We start from the raw sequence: 26,740 nt of genomic DNA on the forward strand, positions 1-26,740 counted from the left end.
AAGAAAAAGAATGGGCCAGAGTGATAGCATAGTAAGTAGGGAATTTACCTTACACGAGCCAACCCAGCTTTGATCCCCAACATTCCATATGGTCCCCTATGTCCACCAGGAATAATTCCTGCATGCAGCACCAGGAATAAGCCCTGAACACTGGTGATATGGCCCCCAAAATGAACAGAACACCCAAAAAAAACCCTACAAACGGGCCCGGAGAGATAGCACAGCGGTGTTTGCCTTGCAAGCAGCCGATCCAGGACCAAAGATGGTTGGTTCGAATCCCGGTATCCCATATGGTCCTCCGTGCCTGCCAGGAGCTATTTCTGAGCAGACAGCCAGGAGTAACCCCTGAGCACTGCCGGGTGTGACCCAAAAACCAAAAAAAAAAAAAAAACAAACCTACAAACATTTCAGTGTTTAGCCCGCATTGTAGAGAAGAGAAATGTACTCTTCAACTGCCATGTGTCCAGGGGTGCTTGAGTGGCAGTGCCCAGGTGTAATAACCACAGCAGTAACTTAAGGAGATGGGAGGCCTCAGCCTCATTAGACCCATTACAGTCTATCCTGATACAGCATGCACATAACCTCAGCTAGTGTGCTGGCTCAATTTTACTGAAAGAAAAGGACATAATGACAAGTGTCCTGGGTCTCCTGGCAGCTAGAGGAATCTGAATAAACAAGTTTCAGTTGACATTGCAGTCCTATAAGCTTGCTGAGCATGTCCTGACCACTGAGAAATGACAACTTCTCAAGCATTTGCCAAACTAACGAACCTAGAACCCTCAGAGTTGAAGCCCCATTCTGTACGTGGAGGAACTACAGATACCATGAAAACCCTTCACTGGAACATTTGGAAAACAACTAAATGTTACTGCTTTGATTAAAACAAGAAGATGGGGGTATAAGTTACCTGAATGTGAGCTTGGTTTTAAAGACGGCTTGTCCTTGCAGACCAGTTCCTTGTCTTATGAATAGATGGTTATGGTCACCCTGCAGTGGAGCTTTGTAAACATCAAACACTTCGTTGCCTAAATGCAAGGACATGCTGCAAAGAAGAATAAGATAGCGTCCAGCCATGAAGCTCCTTCTACCATCTCACCTCAAACAAACCACAATTAAGCAGCCACTTTCTCTTCCTGCACAGGCACATTGGAACCCACAATGGCCTAGTCTTCTGCTCACCAGGAAAAGAGCTTTGCTAAACGGTCAACAGAAAGTGGCCATGTGGATAGACTGGGCAAATTTGTTCCGAAGGAATATTTAGGTGGCAAGAATGCTAAGATGGAAATATGCTTGCATTGCACAAGGTCAAACCGGTACAGAATCTGGCATTCCATACGGTCCCTCAAGCAGCGCCAGTAGTAACTCGAGTGCAGAGCCAGGGAATAAACCCTGAGCACCGCTGCCAGGTGTGGCCCAAAAACAGAGAAAACAGAAAGAATTTTTTTTTTTAATTTCTTACATTTCTATGTAATGCCAGGAACAAAGCAATCAACCTCTCTAAATAGTTACCTTTACTAAGAGATACCATTCGGAAGATTTATGCCAACATGTGACCCCACCAGCCGAATACTGCACATCCTTGCTGCCAGGCAGACTCACCTTCCATCCGACCATTTGACGATCCGCGCGTTGCTCTCTTTAATTTCATTTCCTTCTTCATCGCGGCGTATCCTCCACCTGATGGTATTTTCCACCTGTTTAAAAGGCAAGTACCTTGGAATACGATCATTTTACTAAGTGTCTTTTCTCCTCACAAGACCCACCATTAGAAAATGTCACTCCATGACATTGAGACTAAAGGCATCTTCAAGGAAGAAACTGCACTTTCCAAAGAGAGGAGGAAGAGGAAGAAGAGGAAAAAGAAAAAGAAGAGGAGAAAGAGGAAGAAAAAGAAGAGAAGAAAAAGACAAGAGAAAATGGGGGAAGAGGAAGAATAAAATGAAAAAGAGGAAAAAGAAAGAGGAAGATGTAGAAGAGGAGGAGGAAGAAGAGCAAGAGAAAAAAAAGAGGGAAAAATGGACTAAAAATTTATTTTTAATTTCTCTTCTTATAATAGTGTCTTTGTTTGAGCACCAAGATTATAAACATGTCTGTAGTTGGGTTTCAGTTAAAAAATTTAAAAAAAAAGGGCCAGAGAGATAGCATGGAGGTAGGGCATTTGCCTTGTGCAGAAGGACGGTGGTTCGAATCCCGGCATCCCATATGGTCTCCCGAGCCTGCCAGAAGCGACTTCTGAGTGTAGAGCCAGGAGTAACCCCTGAGTGCTGCCAGGTGTGACCCAAAACCAAAAAAAAAAATTTTTTTTTAATTTAAAATAAGAGGAGCTGGAGAGATAGCACAGTGGTAGGGCATTTGCCTTGCATGCTGAAGGATGGTGGTTCGAATCCTGGCATCCCATATGGTCCCCCGAGCCTGCCAGGGGTGATTTCTGAGCATAGAGCCAGGAGTAGACCCTGAGCGCTGCCGGGTGTGACCCAAAAACCAAAAAAAAAAGTAAAAATTTAAAAAAAGAAAATGAGAGACAGAGGGAGAAAGAGAGGGATGACAATTTCTGAGCTCCATGCTGCAATTGTAGAGAAAAACAAGAGCATCTGAGCAGATGGGAACTTTTTGGTGGCCCTGATATCTTTTTTTTTTTTTCAGGCCACACCCATTTGGTGTTCAGGGGTTATTCCTGGGTAAGCGCTCAGAAATTGGCCCTGGCTTGGGGGAACGATATGGGACACCGGGGGATCGAACCGTAGTCCTGATCCTTGGCTAGCGCTTGCAAGGCAAACACCTTACCTGTAGCGCCACCTCACCGGCCCGGGCCCTGATATCTTAACACTCAGAGCCACAAGGATGGAAAACAGGTTTGGGACCACATGAGGTTGCAATTGAGAATAGGGACATCCTACATAAAGCAGATTCTATCACAGAGCAGGAAAAAATTTGGGATAGAAAATGTTTCCATTTCTTTGCATACAGGAGCTCCAGGCTTGACCCCTGGCACGACATGGTCCACCAAGCCCCATGCCTGGAATAGACAAGTCCTAAGTGTAGTACCACCAGGTTTTAAAAGAAAATTGTTTGTATTACTATTATTTTATTTTGACCCCTCAAGTAGTAATAAAACAACAGAGTAAAATAAAATAAATAAAAATAAATGTTTGCCTGTTGGTCAAAGGAGGTAAGAAGCTCTCTGCATATGGATCAAGGAAAAGATGAAGCAGAGGGTCAGGGATGTAGCTCTTTGGTTTTTATGTGAGGTCCTTCGGTTTGACAGCAAGAGAAGGGGAAAAGAAGAGGGAGTCAAGTTTGCAGAAAATAAGAAAATTATATTGGTGGGACCACTTCTAGAAATAGTACAGCGGGTAGGGTGCCTGCCTTGCACACACATAGTTGACCTAAGTTCAACTCCTGGCATCCCATATGGTCCCCTAACCACCAACAGGAGTGATACCTAAGAGCAGAACCAGGAGTAAACCCTAAGTACAACCGAGTATGATCCAAAAACAAGAAAACAAAAGATTAAATACCAAACCACAGCAGTACTTTAATGAGGAAAGTAACTCAATTTCTTTTTTTTTTTTTTTTTTTGGTTATTGCGCCACACCCGACGGTGCTCAGGGATTACTCCTGGCTGTCTGCTCAGAAATAGCTCCTGGCAGGCACAGGGGACCATATGGGACACTGGGAGTAACTCAATTTCTTAAGGTTCAAGAATAAGTAAAAGAAGTGATAGAGGGCTGGAGAGAAAGCATGGAGGTAAAGCATGTGCCTTGCATGCAGAAGGTTGGTGGTTCGAATTCCGGCATCCCATATAGTCCCCCAAGCCTGCCAGGAGCGATTTCTGAGCATAGAGTCAGGAGTAACCTCTGAGCACTGCCAGGTGTGACCCAAAAAAAATAAAAAACAAACAAACAAAAGAAGTGATAGAAAAGTAACACCTGTTAACAGAGAAAAACCTATACTCTTTCTTCCTAAGAATATTGTAAAATGGCATAGTTTACATGTTGATAAAGAGAAAATATAGTAAGCTGAGGCATAACTGAGAATTCCCACATTTTACAGTAAAAAAAAAAAAAGTTATAACATTGAATGGTACCTTTAATTTTAACCTGGTTCTACCCTCTTCATCCAGCATTTCCTCATCTTCAAACTCATCTTCATAATATTGAGGATCAAAAGGTCTAAAATTGTTTTTAAAACAAGCCAATAATCATACTGTAAAAAAATACCATTACTACTAATTCAAAACATCTCTTAACACAATAATCTTAAAAATTATAATGCCAAATATTTTATGGGAATATCAAGAAAGTATCCAAATTACTGCATATTTTCAAGTCTGAAGCTAATACACAGTGTTTGAAATAAAGTAAAAGCAAGGTTAACTATTCAAACATTCTATATTCTTAAGATGAGGAAAATCCACACATACTCTAGCTTTAACAATTCATTAGAGAAAAATTTAAATCAGACAAGAGCTTACATATTACTCGGTGAATAAACACTAACAGTTAAAACTATAAAAACCATGAGTAACTGGAGAGCCATATGTCTGTCACTGTGGACAATCACTGCTGCTCTACCAAATTCCACCAGTCAGTTTTAGCTTTTTCAGGACTTGAGAAGCCAAGACAAAAATCAAAAAAACCTTGCCAAGTCTGTTTATTAACTAAAAGTCTTCTTTGCTAGTAGTCATATTTTCCTATCAAGGATAGCTTTTTTTTACTCCCATAAAAAACATATCACTATTCTGCATCCAAGAACAATTTCCTTACCTGGGCTCCACACTGAGAAAGTTGGGCAATTTAACAAAATACAAGTCATTTCCTAAATCAGTGTTGACTTTAGGGATTTCTACTTCTATTCTGGTCTCAGGAATTGGCTCCTCCTCTTGCTGGTCTTGGGGCAATCCATTTTCATCCTAGTAAAAGAATCACAATTTTATTTATTTATTTTTGGTTTTTTGGGTTGCACCTGGCAGCGCTCAGGGGTTACTCTTGGCTCTACGCTCAGAAATCACCCCTGGCAGGTTTGGGGACCATATAGGATGCCAGGATTTGAACCACCATCCTTCCGAATGCAAGGCAAATGGCCTACCTCCATGCTATCTCTTCGCCCCAAGAATCACAATTTTAAAACTTGATATGACCATAAAAATGTTCTCACTAGGGCCAGAGAGACAGCACAGCTGTAGGGTGTTTGCCTTGCATGCAGAAGGACGGTGGTTTGAATCCGGGCATCCCATATGGTCCCCTGAGCCTGCCAGGGGCGATTTCTGAGCATAGAGACAAGAGTAGACCCTGAACGCTGCCGGATGTGACCCAAAAAACAAAAAAATGTACTCACTAAGGGGCCTGAAGATAGTACAACTGGTAAAGTACTTGCCTTGAATAGCAAACAAGGAAGGGTATCTTGCACAGCATGATATACAATTCTCCAAACACTAACCCACATACACAGCCAGGAGTAGTAGCCCCCCACATAATTGAACTAATAATGCAAAGTCTCAAAAGCCTGGGTTGTATGCTTTGCGTATGGGAAGCCAAGGTTTGATCTCCATTATTATACAGATCCCAGAAACCTTCAAGATTCATCCCTGGGGATATGGTCCACATATCAGACAAGAAAACAGTCCCACTAAATTCCACACATGAAGTAGGCAACGAGCATATCAAGACACCACTTAAGGCCAAAACAGCCCTGAATTTTCCTTCAGCACAGGACACCTCCTGGGAAACACATTCAGTTTCGAAGCACTGATACAGGAAAAGATCTTTTATCATAAATCAATCTAGCATCTACATTTTCACAGAAGCATGACACGAATCCACCCTTTTACTGATTCAAACCAGTAGAACACATTTCTGTGACTCTCACCATAGATTCTCAGGGCCTAGTCTCTTCTCAGACAGCCACTAAGCATTTGGTGTTGGGGAGGGCAGTGCCAGGGGTTAAACCTCAAGTCACAAAGATACCAAAAACATGCTCTCTACTACTGAGAGACCGCCTCACCACCCTCTCTCTTTCTTTTTGACTTCTGGTTTGGGGGCCATATTCAGCTATGCTCATGGATCATTCCTTGTGGTGCTCAGGAAACCATGTGTGTCAGGGATCAAACCAGGGTCAATCACTTGCAAAGCAAGAAGTGATTTACTCCTTGAGCTATATATCTCCGATCCATCTTTTTGACCCAGTAGCCCCTAATAGTAATATCTTACAGAACTGCAATACAGATTCACAGCCAGGAGACTGGAGGGACAGTCAGACTGCCATCACCACAAAGACTCGCAATCACATTCACATTGCTCCTACTCTCAGCCCTCCATAATCTCAGGACACAATGAATTTCTCCTCAATTGCTATCAATTTGTCATTTTAAGAAATGTAGGGCCCGGAGAGATAGCACAGCGGCGTTTGCCTTGCAAGCAGCCGATCCAGGACCAAAGGTGGTTGGTTTGAATCCCGGTGTCCCATATGGTCCCCCGTGCCTGCCAGGAGTAACCCACGAGCACCGCCGGTTGTGACCCAAAAACCAAAAAAAAAAAAAAAAAAAAAAGAAATGTATACAACAGGCCAGAGCGTTAATACAGCAGGTAGGGCATTTGTCTTGCCGACCCGAGTTTGATCCCCAGCATTCCATATGGTCCCCTGAGCATCGCCAGGAATGACCTCTGAACACAGAGCCTGAAGTAACCCCAGTGGTACTGGGTATAGCCAAAAAAAAAAAAAAGAAGAATTGTACACAGGATGACCATAATGTATAACCTTTAGGAAAGCCTTTTTTTTCCCTGAATTTCATCCAAGTGTTCATTACTATTTTGGTTTCTTCTTTCTTTTCCTTTTTTGGCTCCATGGTATAGCAATAACATGGCAGTTATTTCTAATTCTCTTAGAACCAAGGCTCCCCTTAGGGAACTGGAAAAGTCATCATCCATGACATATTCAGACTGCTTTTTAGTTATCTTTCTATTCTCAGCATAAGGGAGATGATTAACCGCTGGAACATTAAACAGCCTTAAAAAAGCAATTTTGGCTGGTTAATTAGTTTGGTTTGGGGGACACCTGGCAGTACTTGAGAGTGCTATTTCCATGTGCTGCATGGAGGCTGGGGGTTTGCTCAGGAGATGCTGGAGAGGGAATCCTGGCCTCCTGCAGCAAACCGGTACTTAGTTCTTCCAACCAGTTCTGAGAACTCTGCTTTGCATAGAGACCCAGATCACTGGTGACTAGTCACCTTACTTACTATAGGCTGTCCTGGAGTCGGTGGCTTATCTTCTCCATCACTCCCTGATGATATATCATCTGCTCCTCCAAACAAATCCATGGTTCCACTAGCATCTGCAATGGAGAGGGAAAATATACAGTATCAATATCTTAGATTAAGGTGCTTATTTTTTGGTGGTGGGAGCCTATACCCTGCAGTGCTTAGGACCACTCCTAGCTCAGTATTGGGGATTGCTCCCAGCAGTACCTACCTACCTACATGGTTTCTTTTTAAAAAATATTCTAGGTGGAGCAGAGAGATAGCACAGTGGTAAGGCATTTGCCTTGCATGCAGAAGGACGGTGGTTCAAATCCCGACATCCCATATGGTTCCCCCGAGCCTGCGGGGGGGGGGGGGGGCAACTTCTGAGTGTAGAGCCAGGAGTAACCCCTGAGCGTTGCTGGGTGTGACCAAAAACCAAAAAACAAACAAAAAAAAAAACAACCTCTAGGGGCCGGAGAGATAGCATAGAGGTAGGGCATTTGCCTTGCATGCAGAAGGACGCTGGTTCAAATCCTGACATCCCATATGGTTCCCCGAGCCTGCTGGGGGCGACTTCTGAGTGCAGAGCCAGAAGTAACCCCTGAGCGCTGCTGGGTGTGACCAAAAACCAAAAAACAAACAAACAAACAAACAAACAAAAAAACCTCTAGGGGCCGGAGAGATAGCATAGAGGTAGGGCATTTGCATGCAGAAGGACGGTGGTTCAAATTCCGGCATCCCAAATGGTCCCCTGAGCCTGCCAGGAGCGATTTCTGAGTGTAGAGCCAGGAGTAACCCCTGAACACTGCCAGGTGTGACCCAAAAACAAAAAACAAACAAATACTCTAAGGGCAGAAGCAATAGTACATCGGGGAAAGGTGTTTTCCTTGCATGCAGTCCATCTGGGTTTAATCCCTGGCATCCCAAGCCTGCCAGGAGTGATTTCTGAGTGCAGAGCCAGCCCTGGGCATCACTGGGGTGGGGGGACATTAGTGATGTGGAGTTAGCTCAAAGGGCTGGAGCGCATGTTTTGCAAGTGAGGATCCTGGGCTCAATTCCTAGCACTCCATGGTCCCAGAGCAGTGCTCTGGGAGTGACTCCCAAAGCATCAAGTGTCTACGTGTGACCCAAAAATAAAACAGTTAATAATAAAAAGAGGCAAGAGGCCAAGAGATGACATAGCTGGTAAGGTACTTGTTTTGCACATGGCTGATCCAGTTTCAATCCCTGGCATCCCTTATGGTCCCCAAGCACCCTAACGAGTAATCCCTGAGTGCAGTCAGAAGTGATACCTGTAGGATGCTGGGGTGTGAAGCAAAAATAATAAAAACAAAAAGGTGGGAAGATTAGATGTGTATCTTGGGGCCAGAGCAATAGTACAGCAGATAAGAACATTTGCATGCAGCTGACCCAGGTTCAATCCCCATCACCACATACTACCCCTGAACCCCACACAGAATGAATCCTGAGCACAGAGCCAGTAGCAAGGCCTGTATACCAACAGGTCAAAAAAGAAAACACAAATAAAGTTTATCTCTATGTAAAAACAACAAAATTATAACCGATCCCACACCACACTCATGTCCCTTTTATTTATTTATTTATTTATTTATTTATTTGGTTTTTTTGGGCCACACCCGGCGTTGCTCAGGGGTTACTCCTGGCTGTCTGCTCAGAAATAGCTCCTGGCAGGCACGGGGGACCATATGGGACACCGGGATTCGAACCAACCACCTTTGGTCCTGGATCGGCTGATTGCAAGGCAAATGCCGCTGTGCTATCTCTCCGGGCCCATCTTTTTATTTATTTTTTAAATAGGGAACACTTCACAAATCTGCGTGTCATTCTCGCACAGGGGCCATGCTAATTTTCTCTATATTGTTCCAGTTTTAGTATATGTACTGCTGAAGCGAGCACAGTCCCTTCTTGATTCTTCTTTTCTGTCTGTTTTTTTTTTTTTTTTGCTTTTTGCTTTTAGGGCCACATCCGGTGATGCTCAGGGGTTACTCCTGGTTATGCACTCAAAAATCGCTTCTGGCTTGGGAGACCATATGAGACACTGGGGAATCGAACCACAGTCCGTCCTAGGTTAGCCACGTACAAGGCAAATGCCCTACCACTTGCACCACTGTGCTGGGCCCTTGATTCTTGTTTTTGGATGTACCAGTAGTGCTCAGGACTTTTTTTTTTTTTTTTTTGGGGGGGGTTTTGGTTTTTGGGCCACACCCGGCGGTGCTCAGGGGTTACTCCTGGCTGTCTGCTCAGAAATAGCTCCTGGCAGGCACGGGGGACCATATGGGACACCGGGATTTGAACCAACCACCTTTGGTGCTGGATCGGCTGCTTGCAAGGCAAACGCCGCTGTGCTATCTCTCCGGGCCCAGTGCTCAGGACTTATTCCTGACTCACGTATCACTCTTGATAAGCTCAGAAGATCATATGGAGTGACAGGGTTTGATCCCAGGTCAGCCACATGCAAAGAGCCCTACCTACTGTATTGTCATTCTGGCTTAGATTCACTTCCTTTGATTCTTATTATTATCCAAAATACTATTTATTTCATTCACCCACTACCTAATTACCAGTCTCCCTCTCCTTCCTTGACTCTTGTCAAAATCTGAGTTCTACAAAAAATGGACTTTCTATTCTGATCACTACTACTATTAAATTCCCAAAGCCCCAAGCAATACTCATTCCTCTCCCCAAATTCTCAATTGACATCTATACACAATAATAAAGAAGAAATGTATCTAAGTATCTAACCTTCACAAGTATAGAAGATTAAGCATCCTGTATCTTCCCTTTCACAGATCACAAAACAGAAATGCAGTCAGCAACTAAACGAATCTGACCACAAACATACAGCTAGGAAGTAGCATTTGTAGTAGAATCCAAGATTCTAGTTTGGATTACCTTGTTCCAGGATCCATGCACATAAACTACTAGCTATAGATTCAAAGATTCACTTAGAAAGATCAAATGGGGGTGAGGGAAGGCATTAGGTAGCAAACTCCAGGCCTTGCACAAACCACTCACACCATATCTTTGTCCCTAGACCTGAGAAACTCACAGAATTTGCTCTTCAATCCACTCTCATTTAGGTGGATCACTTAGTCATGCTGGGAGCCAAAGATCATATCCAGGACACTGACATGCAAAGCACATGTCCCAGTCCTTTGAGCTGTATCTCTGGCCTCTAGATAAAGATTTTACTTTGGTGGAAGTAGAGGGGTCCTCCCAAAGCAGTGCTCTCAGAGCCTTAAGGACTATTCCCATCAATTATTTTTAACATTTTTATTGTAATACTGTAATTTACCAAGTTGTTTAAAAATTAGTCATTCCAGACATTAAATATTCAAATTCAATTTCACCTGTTTCCCACCCACGACCCTATCCTACCCATTTGCAGACAAATTTACTTTATATTGCTTGTTACAATACAAAGACAAATAAAATGATCAAAATTTAGATCAACTAGGGTCCATTTGAAATGACTATCTTATATCTTCATGTTATATCTCTTACTCTAGTCAGTATCTCAGTATTTCCTCACCTATTTGTTGGCAATAGTTGAGCTCTATGAGTTTGGCAGTATGTAACTTTCACGTCAGATTTTCTATGACGCTACTATGAAATTTTGAGGCTCTACAAATCTAAAACAGGTCAGTGGCTTGGCAACTTGATAAGGTTAAATTAGACCTGGGCCATTTCTGTGGAAAGGTAGGGTATGGTACTGGGTTGCTGCATTGTTTTGTGTGTGTGTGTGTGTGTGTGTCTGTGTCTCTGTGTGTGTGTGTGTGTTTGGGGGGGTACTGGGTTGCTGTATTGTTTTCTATGGTGTGTGTGTGTGTGTGTGTGTGTGTGTGTGTGTTTGGGGGGGTACTGGGTTGCTGTATTGTTTTCTATGGTGTGTGTGTGTGTGTGTGCATGTGTGTCTGTGCCACACGCAGTGGTTTTCAAGGGTTACTACTGGCTCTGAGCTCAGAAATTACTCCTGGCAGGCTCAGGAACCATATGGGATACCTGGGATCGAACCTGGCCCGGGTCAGGCTACCCATTGTGCTGGGTACTGGCCCGAGTTGCTGTATTTTTTTATGCAGAAAGGGGACTCTATCCCAACCCCTTCTGAAAATGCCAGAGGGATCAGCCTGGAGGCCAGGAAGAGATGGTGGCCATTATCTTCTTTTGGAGCTTAGAGGAGCTGGGCCATTTTTAATGCGGGAGCATGTGTGTGTGTGTGTGGGATGGGGGTGAGGAGGTAGGAATCCTTCAGTTCTTTTTGTTTGTTTTTGGACCATACCCAGTCTTGCTCAGGGGTTATTCCTAGCTCCAGGCAAGCTCGGGGGACTATATGGGATGCAGGGGATTGAACCTGGGTCAACCACATACAAGGCAAATGCCCCACTGTGCTATATCGCTCCAGCCCCCCAAATATCTCAATTCTTGACCAATCAGGCCAGATAGTCCAATGTTAGAATCCAAGAATACAGTGCTGTCCCAAGTCCAGCAATGCATAGAACAGCAAGCAGGGTCATGCTTGCAGTCCTCAGGAGTTCCAATGATGTTCAGGGGAGCACCACATTAAACCAGGGTCAGGCACAGACTTAAAGCACCATCTGAGTTTTTTGTTTTTTTGTTTTTTTGGGTCACACCGGGCAGCGCTCAGGGGTTACTCCTGGCTCTGTGTTCAGAAATCACCCCTGGCAGGCACAGGGGACCATATGGGATGCCGGGATTTGAACTACGATCCTTCTGCATGCATGGCAAACGCCTTACCGTTGTGCTATCTCTCTGACCCCACCATCTGAGTTCTTTCATCCTTTTAATAAACCTACTTTATATAATACTAAGTTTTCAGGAACACTTCATTGGACTTATAGCTTGAACAACTCAGGTTATTTATTTATTTTTGGGTTTTCGGTCATACACAGCAGCGATCAGGGGTTACTCCTGGCTCTGTGCTCAGAAATTGCTCCCAGCAGGCACGGGGGACCATATGGGGGACCACCTTCTGTCCTGGATCAGCAGCATGCAAGGCAAAAGCCCTACCGCAGTGCTATCTCTCCGGCCCCTCAGATTCTTTATTTAATGTTAACCTATTAAATACATAATATGTTGCCCTCATGGGGCCAGAGAGATAGTCAGCAAATAGAAAGCTTGACTTGCATGCAATCATCCTGGGTTAAATCCTTGGCATCCCATACAGTCCACCAAGTCCCACCAGATGTTATCCCTGAGCACAGAGCCAGGAGTAAGCCCTGAGCACTACCAGGTATGGCACAAAACAGGAACAAAATAATAATAAAATGTCCTCAATCAAACAGAGAGCTTAAAAGGCTACATGCTATGCCTGAGGGAGGCCTAGGTTCAGTCCTGGAGATTGCATGGTCCTTTAAGCACCACTAGGGAGTGACAACCCAATCATTGCCAAGGTTCGACACACACAAAAAAAAGCCTTGGAACTGTCATTATTCATCTACCAAAGTATAGCTGTTGCTAACTAAACCCAACCACAGGCTCAGGTTCCTGAGCATAGTTATTCTAAGTAAGAATGAAGTAAGTTCTTGAATTATTAAGCATGAGCAGCTTCTCATTTACCTGAGTACACTCCCCACAACCACCAGGTATATCCAACACTCTTGCTTTGAATCTTGCAGTTTATATGGACTTGAATATTTAATATTCTACAATTAAATGCAGAAAGGATACAAACAGACATGCATTTACGTAGTATGTTAAATATATACCCATCTAGAAGCAGGCATACCTTTAGGTACCTCAGTATCACCTATCAGCTTCTGAATCGATGCAATTGCATTCTTCCGTTTTTTTCCTAAAACTTCATCTTCACTATCGCTACCCTCTTGCAGATTCTATTAAGAGATAAGAAGTTTTGCATAATCAAGTCATATAACTTAAAATTTTGCACTTTAAAGGCAACACTTAAGAGCCAGAGAGATAGGGTGGGTAAGGTACTGCCCTGCATACAGCTGCCCCAGAGTGTTTTATTCTCAGCAAGGCAAATCCTGCTGGAGTGATTCCTGAGAACAGATCCCAAAAGTCAACCCTGAGCATTGCCAGGTGTGGTCTAAATCCCTACCTCCCAAAAAAGCAACACTGGAATATGGAATAGTGGAGATAGTAAAAGGGGAAGGCACCTGTTTTGCATGCAGTTGTCCCTGGAGTCACGTACCCAAGTAACATCCTACACCTCCCCCCCCAAAATTTCAAATTCACAATATAAATAAATAAATAGGTTGAAAAAGTGGGACAGAATCTTGTAAATAAGTTAAGACAATGGGTTAGTGATAAGAATGGGCCACACGTTGTCTGGATGCCTCTAGGAAGGCATTTCGGTTCTTATGGGTGCTTTACCTGATTTATGCTCCTGCTCCTCTTCATCATCTGAATGCCTGGGTTCTTCATCTGAAGCCTGTGGCCTTTCATCATCAGAGTTTTGCATTTTCTCCTCATTCGACATCTGTGGCTGGTCTTCATCATCAGAGTTCTGTTTCTCGTCGTCGTTATCGGAGGCTGCTGGCTGTTCCTCATCAGAGTTGGCCTTCTCCTCTTCAGAGAGCTGCTGTCTCTCGTCGTCTGAGAGCTGAGGCCTCTCCTCATCGTCTGTGTTCTGCATCTTCTCATCATCATCAGAATTCTGCAGTTTATCTTCATCAGAGCCTTGTGCCCTATCATCATCATCCGAGTTTGGCATCTTCTCATCATCGGATTGGTCACTTTTGTCTTCTCGGCCCCACTTTTCATCGTCTGATTGTGCTTTCTCAGAACCTTCTGCTTCTGAGTGATGGCTCTCTCCATCGGATCTGTGCCCTTCATCCTCATCATCGTTCTGGGCTTCTGATCCACTGTGCTGATCCACATCTGAGGGGTCATTATCTTCATTATCTTCCCGGTCAGAACACTCAGATGCGTCTGACCTATTGTCTATCTTTCCGAATGGTTCTCACTCCCACTGTGAAGGAACACTCCCTCATCCTCACTGTCATCTCACAAACAGTTCTTTGTTACTTGGTTTTCCTTCTCCATCTTTCTTCAGCATCGCTTTCACTCCCAGAAGCATACCTGCCGGAGGCGACATTCTCTTGATCAGATTCTGAATCCAGATCCAGAATCAGAATCTATGCGATCACAGCCAAAACAAACAAACAAACAAAGGCAAGTTAAAAGAACAATTAAAAGTTGTTGCCATCCTGAAACCAATTAAAAAAAGTGAAGGGCCAGAGCGGTGATGCAGGAGGTAGGGCATTTGTTTTACAAGCGGTAACCTAGTTCGGACCGTGGTTCGATCCCCTGGCATCCAATATGGTCCCCCAAGCCAGGAGCGATTTCTGAGTGCATAGCCAGGAGTAACCCCTGAGCATCACCAGGTGTGGCCCAAAAACAAAAAAGTAAAAAGTAATCATTCTTAGATTACAGAGCTGGAGCAATAGTATAGAAGGGAGGAAACTTGCTATGCATACAAGCAATGCCCGGGAATACATATGGTCTCCTGAGAGATTGTTGAAATCAGAACCAGGAGTACACTCTCAACACTGCCAGGTGTGACCCCCTTCCCCCAAAATAGGCCTGAGGCAGAAACATAGTATAGGGATAAAAGCACTTGTTTTGCATATAACTAACCCAGATCAAACTCCTGGTTCCCCATATGGTCCCCAAAGTGACCCCTGACCATAGAGTCAGAAGTTATGTCCTGCTAGGTGTGGGGGGAAAAAGTTAGAATCCATTTTCTCGGAATGCTAGAAACTAGCCAAAAGTTGTAGCACGTAAGAGCAAACTTCATGAGAAGAAAAAAGGGAACTGGAGAGCTAGTACAGTGGGTAAGATGTTTGTTTTCCATTCAGCAAACCTGGGATTGATCCCTGGCAACCCATATGGTTCCACCAAGCAACGCCAAGAGTAATTCCTAAACACAGAAGTAACCCCTAAGCATCACTGGGTGTGAGCCAACAAAATTAGGAGAGGAAGGGGTATGAAAGGGAGGAGGAAGGAGGAAGAAGAGGAGGAGGAGGAGGAAAAGGAACAGGAAGGAGGAAGAACACCTCACACTGCACTCACTCACTTATACTTCCTGTCACTAGGTAAGGACTTGTAGGGCAACACTCAGCCTAATCCCTCAGCAATCCCCAGTGACAGAAACCAAAATATTTACTTTCAGAACCCAGCAAACACAATGGGGAAGACATATGAAGCCCACAAGCTCAAGGAGTAAATAAAGTACAGAAGCCAGAGCAATAGCACAGGGGGTAGGGCACTTGCTCTGCATGAAGCTAACCCAGGTTTGATCCTCATCATCCCATATGGTCCCCCTAGAAACACCAGGAATAATTTTTGAGTACAGAGCCAGTATAGAGCCCTAAGCACTGCCGAGTGTGGTCCCCCAAAAATAATAAGAACCACCAAAAGAAATAGTTAGGGCTGAAGCAATCGTACAGCAGGCAGGGCACTTGCCTTGGACATAATTCCAAGGACTACCACGTATGGCCCCCAAACCAAAAAGTGCAGAAGGTTCGGTAAGTATCAACCAGCTCTGTAACCTCTCAGTGACCAAAGATGCCATGGAAAGGATGTTTAATGAGCTCAAATAGATGATGGGACTGGCAATCAACAGGTGGTCAGCAATGCACAAGACTGTGACAGAGGATGATACATCAAATATAAAACTCAACTGAAGTCCTCAGCAGTAAAATAACAAACTACAGAAAAATTCAACAGCAGAGTAACAACAGCAGCTAAAAAGATCACAGAGTTCCCAAGAGGGGATACAGGAAATCTTTTAAAACAGAAGACAGGGAAAAGTGAAAATAAATGAACAGCACACCAGAAAACTATGGGATGAGGTCAAGAGGAATAATATAAGAACCATCATGATCCCTGAGAAACAAGAAAGCAAATCTGATTAAGTACCTCTAGCAAAGAAATCATAGATAAGAATTTTCCGGGGTCAAAGAGATAGCATGGAGGTAAGGCATTTGCCTTTCATGTAGAAGGTCATTGGTTCGAATTCCAGCATCCCATATGGACCCTGAGCCTGCCAGGAGTGATTTCTGTGCATGGAGCCAGGAGTAACCCCTGAGTGCTGCCGTGTTTGACCCAAAATCAAAAAAAAAAAAAAAAAAAGAATTTTCCAAAGCTGGGGCCGGAGAGACAGCATAGAGGTAAGGCATTTGCCTTGCATGCAGAAGGGCAGTGGTCTGAATTCCGGCATCCCATATGGTCCCCCAAGCCTGCCAGGAGCGATTTCTGAGCATGGAGCCAGAAGTGGCACCTGAGCGCTGCCGGGTGTGACCCAAAAACAAAAACAAAAACAAAAAAAAAAAAAAAAAGAATTTCCCAAAGTTGAGGAATGTAGGGACCCAGACCAAAGAGGCCCAAAGCAGTAAATACAGACCCAATTGGGGCCAGCGTGGGTAGTGTGCTTACCTAGCAAGTTGCCAACCCAGTTTTGATCTTCAATATCCATCATGGTACCCCACGCATCCCCAAGAGTGATTTCTGAGTGCAGAGTCAAACCTCTGATCACCACCAGGTAGAGCCAAAAACAATAACAGAAACAAAAACAAATAAAGGAGCCAATTGGGGTTGGAGCGGTGGCACCAGCGGTAGGGCGTTTGTCTTGCACAGGGCTAACCTAGGACAGACCACGGTTCGATCCTCTGGTGTCCCATATGGTCCTCCAAGCCAGGAGCAATTTCTGAGTGTATAGCCAGGAGTAACCCCTGAGCATCACTGGGCGTGGCTCAAAAAGCAAACAAATAAATAAACCAGAAAAAAAAAAGGGGGCCCGGAGAGATAGCACAGCGGCGTTTGCCTTGCAAGCAGCCGATCCAAGACCAAAGGTGGTTGGTTCGAATCCCGGTGTCCCATATGGTCCCCTGTGCCTGCCAGGAGCTATTTCTGAGCAGACAGCCAGGAGTAACCCCTGAGCACTGCCGGGTGTGGCCCAAAAACCAAAAACCAAAAACCAAAAAAAAAAAAAAATGACCCAATTGTAATAGGAATGACAAAAGCCAAGAACAAGAACAAAAGATTGAGAGCAAGGTCAGAATGATAGTACAATAGGTGGGCACTTCCCTGGTTGAGGCCAACCCATTTGGATCCCCAGTTCCACACATGATGGATTCCCCACGCCCACCAGGAGTGATCCCTGAGTGTAGAGCGAGGAAAAAGGCCTGACTACTGCTGTTTGTGGCTCAAAAACACATACATACATGCATACATAATACATACACACATTATCTCAGCAAGACTGAAGAAGGCAATCACAAAGAAACTACCATTAGATTCAAAACAGATCTATAAAATGAGACTATTGGTCAAAAAAGAACGGTGAAACATTAAAAAAAAAACTAAATGAGGGGCCAGAGAGATATGCAGAAGGTTTGAATCCTGGCATCCCATATGGTCCACTGAGCCTGCCAGGAGCGATTTCTGAATGTAGAGCCAAGAGTGACCCCTGAGTGCTGCCGAGTGTGACCCCCCCCAAAAAAAAAAAACTAAATGAAATGAACATCTCACCAGGAAGATTCTCCAGCTAAATTATCATTCAGATTTGATGGAACAATAAAAAGTGTCATGAACAAGCAACAACTTAGGAGTTAAAACCCCTAAAGCCTATTTTGCAAGAAAAATTAAAGGAATTTCTTTCAAAGAAAAAATAAAACCTCACAAACAAGCATAATTTATAAAAAATGATGGCAGCAACATCCTGCTTCTCAATAGTCTCATTCAATATCAACAGCCGGAAGCAATCAAGAGACAGAGTGATAGGATGGATCAGAAAACTGAATCCAATTTTCTGCAGCCTACAAAAGACACATCAATAGGCCTGGTAAACACAGGCCCAAAGTCAAAGTCTGGAGACAATCTTATAGGCAACAAGTCCTTTTTCTTTATTTTGGTTTGGGGGCCATACCCAGAGATGCTCAGGGGTTACTCCTGGATTTGTGCTCAGAAATCACTCCTGGTGGGCACTGGAACTATATGAGATGCCAGGGATCCAATCCAGGTCAGCCCTGTGCAAGGCAAATGCCTTACCTGCTGTGCTATCGCTCCAGCCCTACAACCAGTCCTTTATTAAAAAAAAAAAAAAAAAAAAAAAAGGCTAGAGTTCATGATGTGGTTGTATGTTGCCTCAAGACACAGCCAACCCAGGTTTAATCAATGAGTTCAGGGGCCGGGAAAGTGGCGCGCAGACCACGGTTCGGAGTCCCATATGGTCCCCCCAAGCCAGGGGCGATTTCTGAGCACATAGCCAGGAGTAACCCCTGAGCGTCAAATGGGTGTGGCCCCAAAACCAAAAAAAATTAATGAGTTCCACCAGGAGTAAGCCCTGAGCACGAGTATGATGTGACCACCCACCAAATCCCTTGGGAAAAAAGAAAAAGAGCCCAGGGTAGCCATTCTTATATCAGACAATATAGACTTCAAATTTCAAAAAATTATAAAGAATAGGAATGGGCAATTCTCAAACAAGGAATCAAGACATCAAGAAGGGAGACTGAGGGGCTGGAGAGATAGCATGGAAGTAAGGCATTTGCCTTGCATGCAGAAGGATGGTGGATTGAATCCCCGCATCCAATATGGTCCCCTGAGCCTGCCAGGAGCGATTTCTGAGCATAGAGCCAGGAGGAACCCCTGAGCACTCCCGGGTGTGACCCAAAAACCAAAATCAAAAAAAAAAAAAAAAAAGGAGACTGAAAAATAGTACAGGCATTAAGGAGTTTGTCTTGTGTGCAGCCAACCCAGGTTCAATCCTTGGCACTCTGTATGGTTCCCTGAACATGCCAAAATTTCAGAACCAGGAGTAAGCCCTGAATATGGCCAGGTATGGACCCTCAAAGAGGAAAAAATTAAAGAGACTTTACATTCTTAAACACCAAATGATGAACTATCGAACATGTAATAGAACTGCTAACAAATCTGAAAGATTTTAACACAAGAACCTCAGATGGTTCCACACACAATGCCATGAGTAAACCCTAAGCAGAGAGCCAGGAGGAGTAAGCCCTGAGAAAGAGGCAAGAGTGGTCCTAAAATCGAATAAAGAAAAATGAGCGGAATAATAAAGATTAGAGCAGAGATGAATTAATAGATAGAATCAATGAAACCAAAATTTGGACAAACATTAGCTCAAATGACCAAGAAGCTCAAAGAATCAGATGGATGAAATTAGGAATGCAAGTGGTAACATTACCATACCTTTTACAAACATAATAAAGATCACGAGTGCCCACCCTACTGCAAGGTGTGCCCTGATGATGACCTCAGGACCCAGGAGCTAACCATCAGGCTGGGCATCACAGGGCCAAAGAGAACCGGGTAGTTTCCAAGCAATGCTGGGAGACAACCTAAATACACCAAGAGACTATTACAAACTGTGTACAAAAGAAATTAAAAAAGTTAAATGGGCTAGAGCAACAATAGCACGTCAGGTAGGGGGATTGCCTTGAATGCAACCAACCCGGGTTAGATCTCCAGCAACCTAAATGGTCCCCCAAGTCTGCCAGGAGTTACCCCTGTGCACTGCTGTGTGTAGAAAAAAAGTAGTAAATGAAATAAATTGATTCCTTTTGAAACATATGAGCCACCAAAATGGACTCAAGGTAAAACAGGCCCTTACAAGCCGTTTGTTGGTGGATTTGTTTGGGGGCCATCGCAGGTGGTGCTCAAGGCTTACTCTGGACTGTATTCAGGTATCTCTCTGGCTGCGAGACCCAAGGAACCATATGCGGTGCCAGCAATTCAAACCAGTTCCACTTTATGCAAGGCCTGTATCATAAGCCCTGTATTATCTCTCTGACCTGTAACAAACATCTCTGGAACTGGAAACAGAGCTCAATAGACTAAAGACATGTTTTACATGAAGAAACACTACAGAGTTCTCAAAGAGCACTGACAGGAGATACCCCAGCCCTAGCACTGAGCCATGTTCTCGGTGGGAGCACCATTCTCCCCCAAGCCTTCCCTTGTTCACCCAATCAAAGCTCTCCAAAGCATTTCCCTTGAAAGCCTTTACAGAAGGCCTGCCTGCCTGCCTGCCTGCCTCTTTGGCAACAGACCTCAGACCTCAACTCCCAGTCCTCTTTCCCCACAGGAAGGGTAAAGGTATTGAACTAGACTTCTAGCTTTCTAATCACACAGAATATTTGCCTAGCAACTGGTCCCCCATCTCCAGGAGCTTCCCAAAGTATTAGAGGACAGACAGATAGGACAGTGGGTAGAGCACTTCCCTAGCAAAGGTTCATTTACATTTAAATTCATGGTATCACATATGATTCCTTAAGTATTCCCCAAAGTAAGATATGGCCAAAAAAAAAAAAAAATTGGGGCCAGATCGTTGGCGCAGGCAGTAAGGAGCCTGCCTTGCCTGCACTAGCCTAGGACAGACCGTGGTTCAACCCCCCGGTGTCCCATATGATCCCCCAAGCCAGGAGCAATTTCTGAGTGCATAGGCAGGAATAACCCCTAAACGTTATCGGGTGTGGCCCAAAAACAAAAAACAAAAAGCAAACAAAAAAAAAAAATCCAAAACAGCCACTTTTAACATTTGGGGGAGGGAGAGCACTATACCCAGTGATCCAGTGATGCTAAGTGGTTTCTCCTAGCTCTGCCCTCAGGAATTACTCCTGACAATGCTGAGGAACCATATGGGTTGCTGGGGATCAAACCCAGATCAGCCACATACAAGGCAAAAACGCCCTACCCATTCTGCTATCACTCGAGCCTACCTTTAACATTTCTACCTGAGGCAATACAGAGGCTTTAGGGAGACAGTGCTTCTACAATAAAAACTACAAGACACATTAGGAATAAGATGTAAAAGACCTAGAGGCTTGATAGACAGTCTAAAGAGTTGGGACATGTACTTTTCATCTGGCACCGTTTGGTCCATCCCTGCCCATGGCCCAGCACCGCTGGAAGCCATCCTAGAAACACTGAGCTAGGAGTAATGCCTCCCTCCAAAGGCACTTTTGTTTGTTTGTTTGAGGGCCACACCCCGAGGTACTCAGGGGTTTCTCCTGGCTCTGTGCTCAGAAATCTCTCATGGGGGACCATAAGGGATGCCGGGATCAAACCTGGATTGGCAGCATGCAAGGCAAGCACCCTACCTGCTGTTCTTACCACTCTGGCCGCACAAATGGCACATTTATATATGAAGGATATACTTTAGGCCCAGGTAAGAATCCTACCTCTAGATTTTTGTTTGTTTTTCTGAGCATTAAGTCATTGTTACTCTAAAGAAATGCCCAAGGAGATAATGAAGTAGGTAGAAAATATGGGTCATGCTCCTCTTATGGATCAAGAACAGATGAGAAAGTAAATCCTGAAGAGGCCTATTATCCAATGGTTAGGCAGAGAAAAACAGCAATAAACTTACTAGTAGGAACAATGTGGTAGGCCAGAGCAGCAAGCAAATCTGTACATCAATTTCCCAGATGCGAGTTTGCATTGGAAAAGTGCAGCAGGCTGCACCTTACCATAGTCTCTATCCAGTCAATTATGTATGCAATATGCATTAAGCATGGAAGTAAACTGAGGGATGAGTACTAGAAGTACGGTATGAAGAACATATTTTCATTTTGACAAGAAAAAGACCCCATACTTCAAAGAGTTTAACTTTAAGCAGACTAACACCAGAGTGCAAAACCTGCCAAAGGGCAAGCTGAGTTTGGAAGACTTGATTTAACTATGGAGTACATTCTCAATGACCTTGAGATGATCAGAGTCTCGCTTTGCAAAGTTAGTAACCTAGGGACATATGGCACACGTGCTCATGTCCTTAAGGTGGTCCAGACCCTGCTTTGAAAAATAATATGCCCCCATCAAAAAATGGGGGGAAGAAATAACAGACACTTTGTAAAAGAAGAAATGCAAATGGCCAAAAGGCACATGAAAAGATGCTCCACATCTCTAATCATCAGGGAGATGCAAATCAAAACAACTCTGAGGTACCATCTCACGCCACAGAGATTGGCGCACATCACAAAGAATGGCAATAAGCAGTGCTGGTGGGGATGTGGGGAGAAAGGAACTCTTATCCACTGCTGGGGGGAATGCCGTCTAGTTCAACCTTTATGGAAAGCAATATGGAAATTGAGCTCCCATTCGACCCAGCTATACCACTCCTAGGGATATACCCTAGAAACACAAAAATCCAATACAAAAATCCCTTCCTTACACCTATATTCCTTGCAGCACTATTTACCACAGCCAGACTCTGGAAACAACCAAGATGCCCTTCCACAGAGGAATGGCTAAAGAAACTGTGGTACATATACAACATGGAATACTATGTAGCCGTCAGGAGAGATGAAGTCATGAAGCTTTCCTATACATGGATGGACATGGAATCTATCATGCTGAGTGAAATAAGTCAGAGGGAGAGAGAGAGAGAGATGCAGAATAGTCTCACTCATCTATGGGTTGTAAGAAAAATAATAGACATTTCTGCAATAATCCTCGGAGACAAAGAGAGGAGGGCTGGAAGGTCCAGCTCACTACATGAAGCTCACCACAAAGAGTGGTGAGTGCAGTTAGAGAAATAACTACACTGAGAACTATCATAACACTGTCAGTGAGTGAGGGATGTAGAAAGCCTGTCTGAGTGCAGGGTGGAGAGGGGAGGAGGGAGATCTGGGGCAGTGGTGGGGGGAGTGTTGCACCGATGAAGGGGTGCTCTTTGCACGACTGGAATCACGCAACTACAACCGTATTTGTGACCAAGGTGTTTCAATAAAGATCGGAGAAGGGGGGCGGAGAGACAGCATGGAGGAGGGCGTTTGCCTTGCAGGCAGAAGGACGGTGGTGCTGAGCCCATGGGGCGTGAGCGTGGGCAGAGGCAGGCCCCGTTCGTCCCCGAGCAGAGCAGAGCTCCGAGACCGCGCCGCCTCGGCCCCTCCGGCGCCCGGCGCCCGCGCACACCCGCCCACCTTTGCGCTCCGCGTCGCTGTCCGCGTCGCTGCCGAAGAGGTCCTCCAGGTCCGCCATGGCGCGCGGCGGCGGCGGCGGCGGCAGCTCGGCAGGAAGCGCGCGCTTTACGGCCCCGGCCGGCGAGCGCGACACTGTCGCAAGGCGCCGCCCCTCCCTCCCTCCGGCCGGCCTCGCGCCCATTCGCCGCCCGGGCGCCTGCGCGGTGTCTGCGGGCCGGGCGGGCCGGGCGGGCCGGGCGGCAGGCTCCCGCGTGCTTTACGGCCCCGGCCGGCGAGCACGACACTGTCGCAAGGCGCCGCCCCTCCCTCCGGCCGGCCCTCGCGCCGATTCGCCGCCCGGGCGCCTGCGCGGTGTCTGCGGGCCGGGCGGGGCGGGGCCAGAGAGCCAAGGACAGGGCTACAACTGATCCCAGCTACAACGTCTAGCACCACATGTGGTTTCCTAGCACAAAGCTAGGAGTAAGGCCTGAGCAAAAAAAAGCAAAACAAAAACAACCTGCATACATACATGAAATAGAACTAACTTTCTTGAGCACAGGAGAGAGAAACACATTAGCTTTATTGTGATTTGGTTTCCTTTTCATTGAGTCTCCTTAGAAAAGATAGATTCATTTTTTTTTTTACTTTTACTTTTTGGGTCACACCCTGCAGCACTCAGGGTTACTTCTGGCTCTACGCTCAGAAATCACTCCTGGCAGGCTCGGGGGGAGCATTTATGCGTTTTTACTCACTCTCATGATAAACTTGATAGATTTTAGCGAAATCACTCCAAAGAATTTTAGCTCCTGCACATATGACTTGACACCACTTGACACCAGGCTACTCCCATTCCAGGAATCCATCTAGCCTGTCCAGAGAAACAGAGATTCGGTCTTTGGAGTTTGGGTCTGACTAAATTAACCTGGAGTGTTAAAGTTTAGTCATATTTTCAAAGTCACAATCTCCTAATTTGTTACCAGGCATGGAGAACTTGACATGTATTGAACAAAAACAACTCCAGAGTAACTTGATTTTGTTTCTTTTGGGGGGGGGGGCATACCTGGCAGCACTCAGAAATCACTCCTGGCTGCCTCTGAAGACCATATGTGATGCTGGGAATTAATCAAACCCAGGTCAGCCACGTGCAAGGCAAAACACCTTACCCATTTTTTGCTCTGGCTCTCCTTTTTTTTTTTTTTTTTTAAGTGTTTGTCTCCCCTCCCCTTCCACTTTAGTACTATTCTGTTTTCATAAGGTAAAGTCAAATTTTGCTAGGGTCTGAGCAGATGATCTGACCCATGCTAAGGGTCAAAGACCATCTCTGATAACGTAAAATGCAAAAGGGAGTTTAATCAGCTCTAGCTGAAAGAAGACGAAGGCCCTCTAGGAAACTAACAGGCAGTTTATATGGAGTTAACAGGCTTTAGCAGGCTAAGTATTTCATTGGTTAATATAGTTTAATTTTCACAGTATACATGATTGGTTCCACATTCTTTCTTCCTTTCTTTCTTTCTTTCTTTCTTTCTTTCTTCCTTCCTTCCTTCCTTCCTTCCTTCCTTTCTTTCTTCTTTCTTTCTTTCTTTCTTTCTTTCTTTCTTTCTTTCTTTCTTTCTTTCTTTCTTTCTTTCTTTCTTTCTCTTTCTCGTCCTTTCTTTCTCCCTCCCTCTCTCTTTTCTTTCTTTTTTTCTTTCTTTCCCTTCTTTCTTTCTTTCTCTTCCTTCAATCTTTCTTTTTCTTTTTCTTTCTTTCTCTTGCTTCTTCTTTTTCTTTCTTTCTCTTCCTTCCTTCTTTCTTTCTTTATTTTTCTTTCTTTCCCTTCCTTCCTTCCTTCTTTCTCTCTCTTTCTCTCTCTCTCTTTCTTTCTTTCTTTCTTTCTTTCTTTCTTTCTCTCTTTCTTTCTTTCTCCATTCCTTCCTTCCTTCCTTTTTTCTTTCTTTCTTTCTCTCTTTTTCTTTCTTCCTTTTTTTCCCTCTCTTTCTTTCTTTTTTTCTTTTTTTGTTTTTGGGCCACACCAGTGACACTCAGGGGTTACTCCTGGCTATGCACTCAGAAATCACTCCTGGCTTGGGAAACCATATAGGACTCCGGGGGATGGAACCATGGTCCATCCTAGGATACTGCATGCAACCTTACTGCTTGTGCCACCACTCCAGCCCCTCAATTTTTTTATGTATCTTTGTTTCAACAGCTTGATGACAAATATGATTGTAGTTGGGTTTCAGTCATGCAAAGAACATCACCCTTTACCAGTGCAACATTCCCATCACCAGTGTCTAGATCTCCTCATCCAACCCCACCCCCTGCTTGTACTCTAGACAGGTTTCTACTTTCCTCATTCATTCACGTTGAGCCCCTCAATTTTCATTTCCATTCCCTGTGTCCATCCCTTAAACAGTTGTCTCACATCTCACAGATGACATAACTCCTGCCCCACCCCTTTATCTGATATGATACCGTTTGGGCTGAAAAACAGAACAGCCTTCATAACAAGGAGGCCTTGGCTACTCAAGCTGACATCTCATTTTCCCAGAATTTGGCCTGGAATGTGAGAGGAAGCAGTATCTGAGAAGGAAGGGGAAGGGCTGAAATAAACTTTCAAGCTGCTAAGAGCTCATTATACCTCCAAGGTCTGGAGAAACTTTCAAGCAGCTTCAGTTTGTTGTTCATTAAGTGACTTAGAGCTTCAGGGTCTGGGGTCTAACAATTTATAGAACCCTGACATTTGAGACAATACCCTGAAAAAAAACATAAGATCCCAGTAGGTTGATTATACACCACAACATATGTAAGATCAGGGCCAGAGAAATAGCAAGACATTTGCCTTCCATAAGTGTAACCCAGATCAATCCCTGAGTCCCACCAGGAGTGATTCCTGAGCTCAGAGTGTTACCTCTCATTTAACGAAAGCACGCACCAGATGTGGTTTTTTTCCTTCCCTGGTGCAGTGCCTTTTGTTGGTGTGAGACCCTGGATTTGGTGTAGATAGCTAAGACCCACCCATTTCTGGGAGGGGTCTTGGGAACCGGATACTAGGTGTGACCTTACCTGCAAGACCCGGCCCATTCCTGGGAGGGGTCTTGGAATAGGTAGATAAACCCGGAAGCCAGGGGATTTAGGGTCTTTGCCTTTTGGCCCTGCTGGGCTCTCAGAGGAAGATGACTGAATTATAAGATGCAGGGCTAGCAAAGTATTGCTGTGCTTAAAAGGTTATGAGATAGGCCACACACATGTGGTGAATAGGGCATGAATAAAGTTAATGCTTCCTGATGCCTGTCTCTGGATGAGTCTGATTTACGCAGATCACCTGGGCCTGGGACCCGCCGGCTGCATGGGGGATGAAGCCACGTGGCTGGGGCCTAAGCACAAAGGCCTCCATCCATCGCCATCCAGCCCCATCATTAATTATTTCATGCTACACCTTTCTCCAAAAAAATTATTTGCCAAAAGGCCCGCTTAACGAAGTCAATCATTTGACCCTTTGCGTGGATCATTGGCGGTAATTCCAACATGGCTGTAACATTACATTTTCTCTCTATTTGGCCACTATAGAAATCCAGCCTCAGCTTTCCTACAG

General features: G+C 44.7%; 1 protein-coding gene and 1 non-coding gene across 2 annotated transcripts in view; both read right to left on the reverse strand.

Moving 5' to 3' along the window:
• The window catches only part of LEO1 (LEO1 homolog, Paf1/RNA polymerase II complex component), a 34,678-nt gene extending 11,433 nt beyond the window's left edge, over positions 1-23,245 (reverse strand). Inside the window, 12 exon segments of the mRNA XM_049778649.1 lie at positions 908-1,042; positions 1,600-1,694; positions 4,088-4,172; positions 4,767-4,912; positions 7,235-7,329; positions 13,005-13,100; positions 13,613-14,185; positions 14,188-14,245; positions 14,247-14,283; positions 14,285-14,358; positions 14,360-14,376; positions 23,188-23,245. Of these exon segments, the coding sequence (XP_049634606.1) occupies positions 908-1,042; positions 1,600-1,694; positions 4,088-4,172; positions 4,767-4,912; positions 7,235-7,329; positions 13,005-13,100; positions 13,613-14,185; positions 14,188-14,245; positions 14,247-14,283; positions 14,285-14,358; positions 14,360-14,376; positions 23,188-23,245 (1,469 nt within the window).
• LOC126027867 (U6 spliceosomal RNA) lies at positions 9,048-9,154 on the reverse strand. Its single transcript, XR_007502341.1, has one exon. It is a non-coding gene; the product is annotated as a U6 spliceosomal RNA (small nuclear RNA).
• Positions 23,246-26,740: the final 3,495 nt, after the last annotated feature.

Source organism: Suncus etruscus, chromosome 1 (assembly GCF_024139225.1).
Source record: "Suncus etruscus isolate mSunEtr1 chromosome 1, mSunEtr1.pri.cur, whole genome shotgun sequence".
NCBI lineage: Eukaryota > Metazoa > Chordata > Mammalia > Eulipotyphla > Soricidae > Suncus > Suncus etruscus.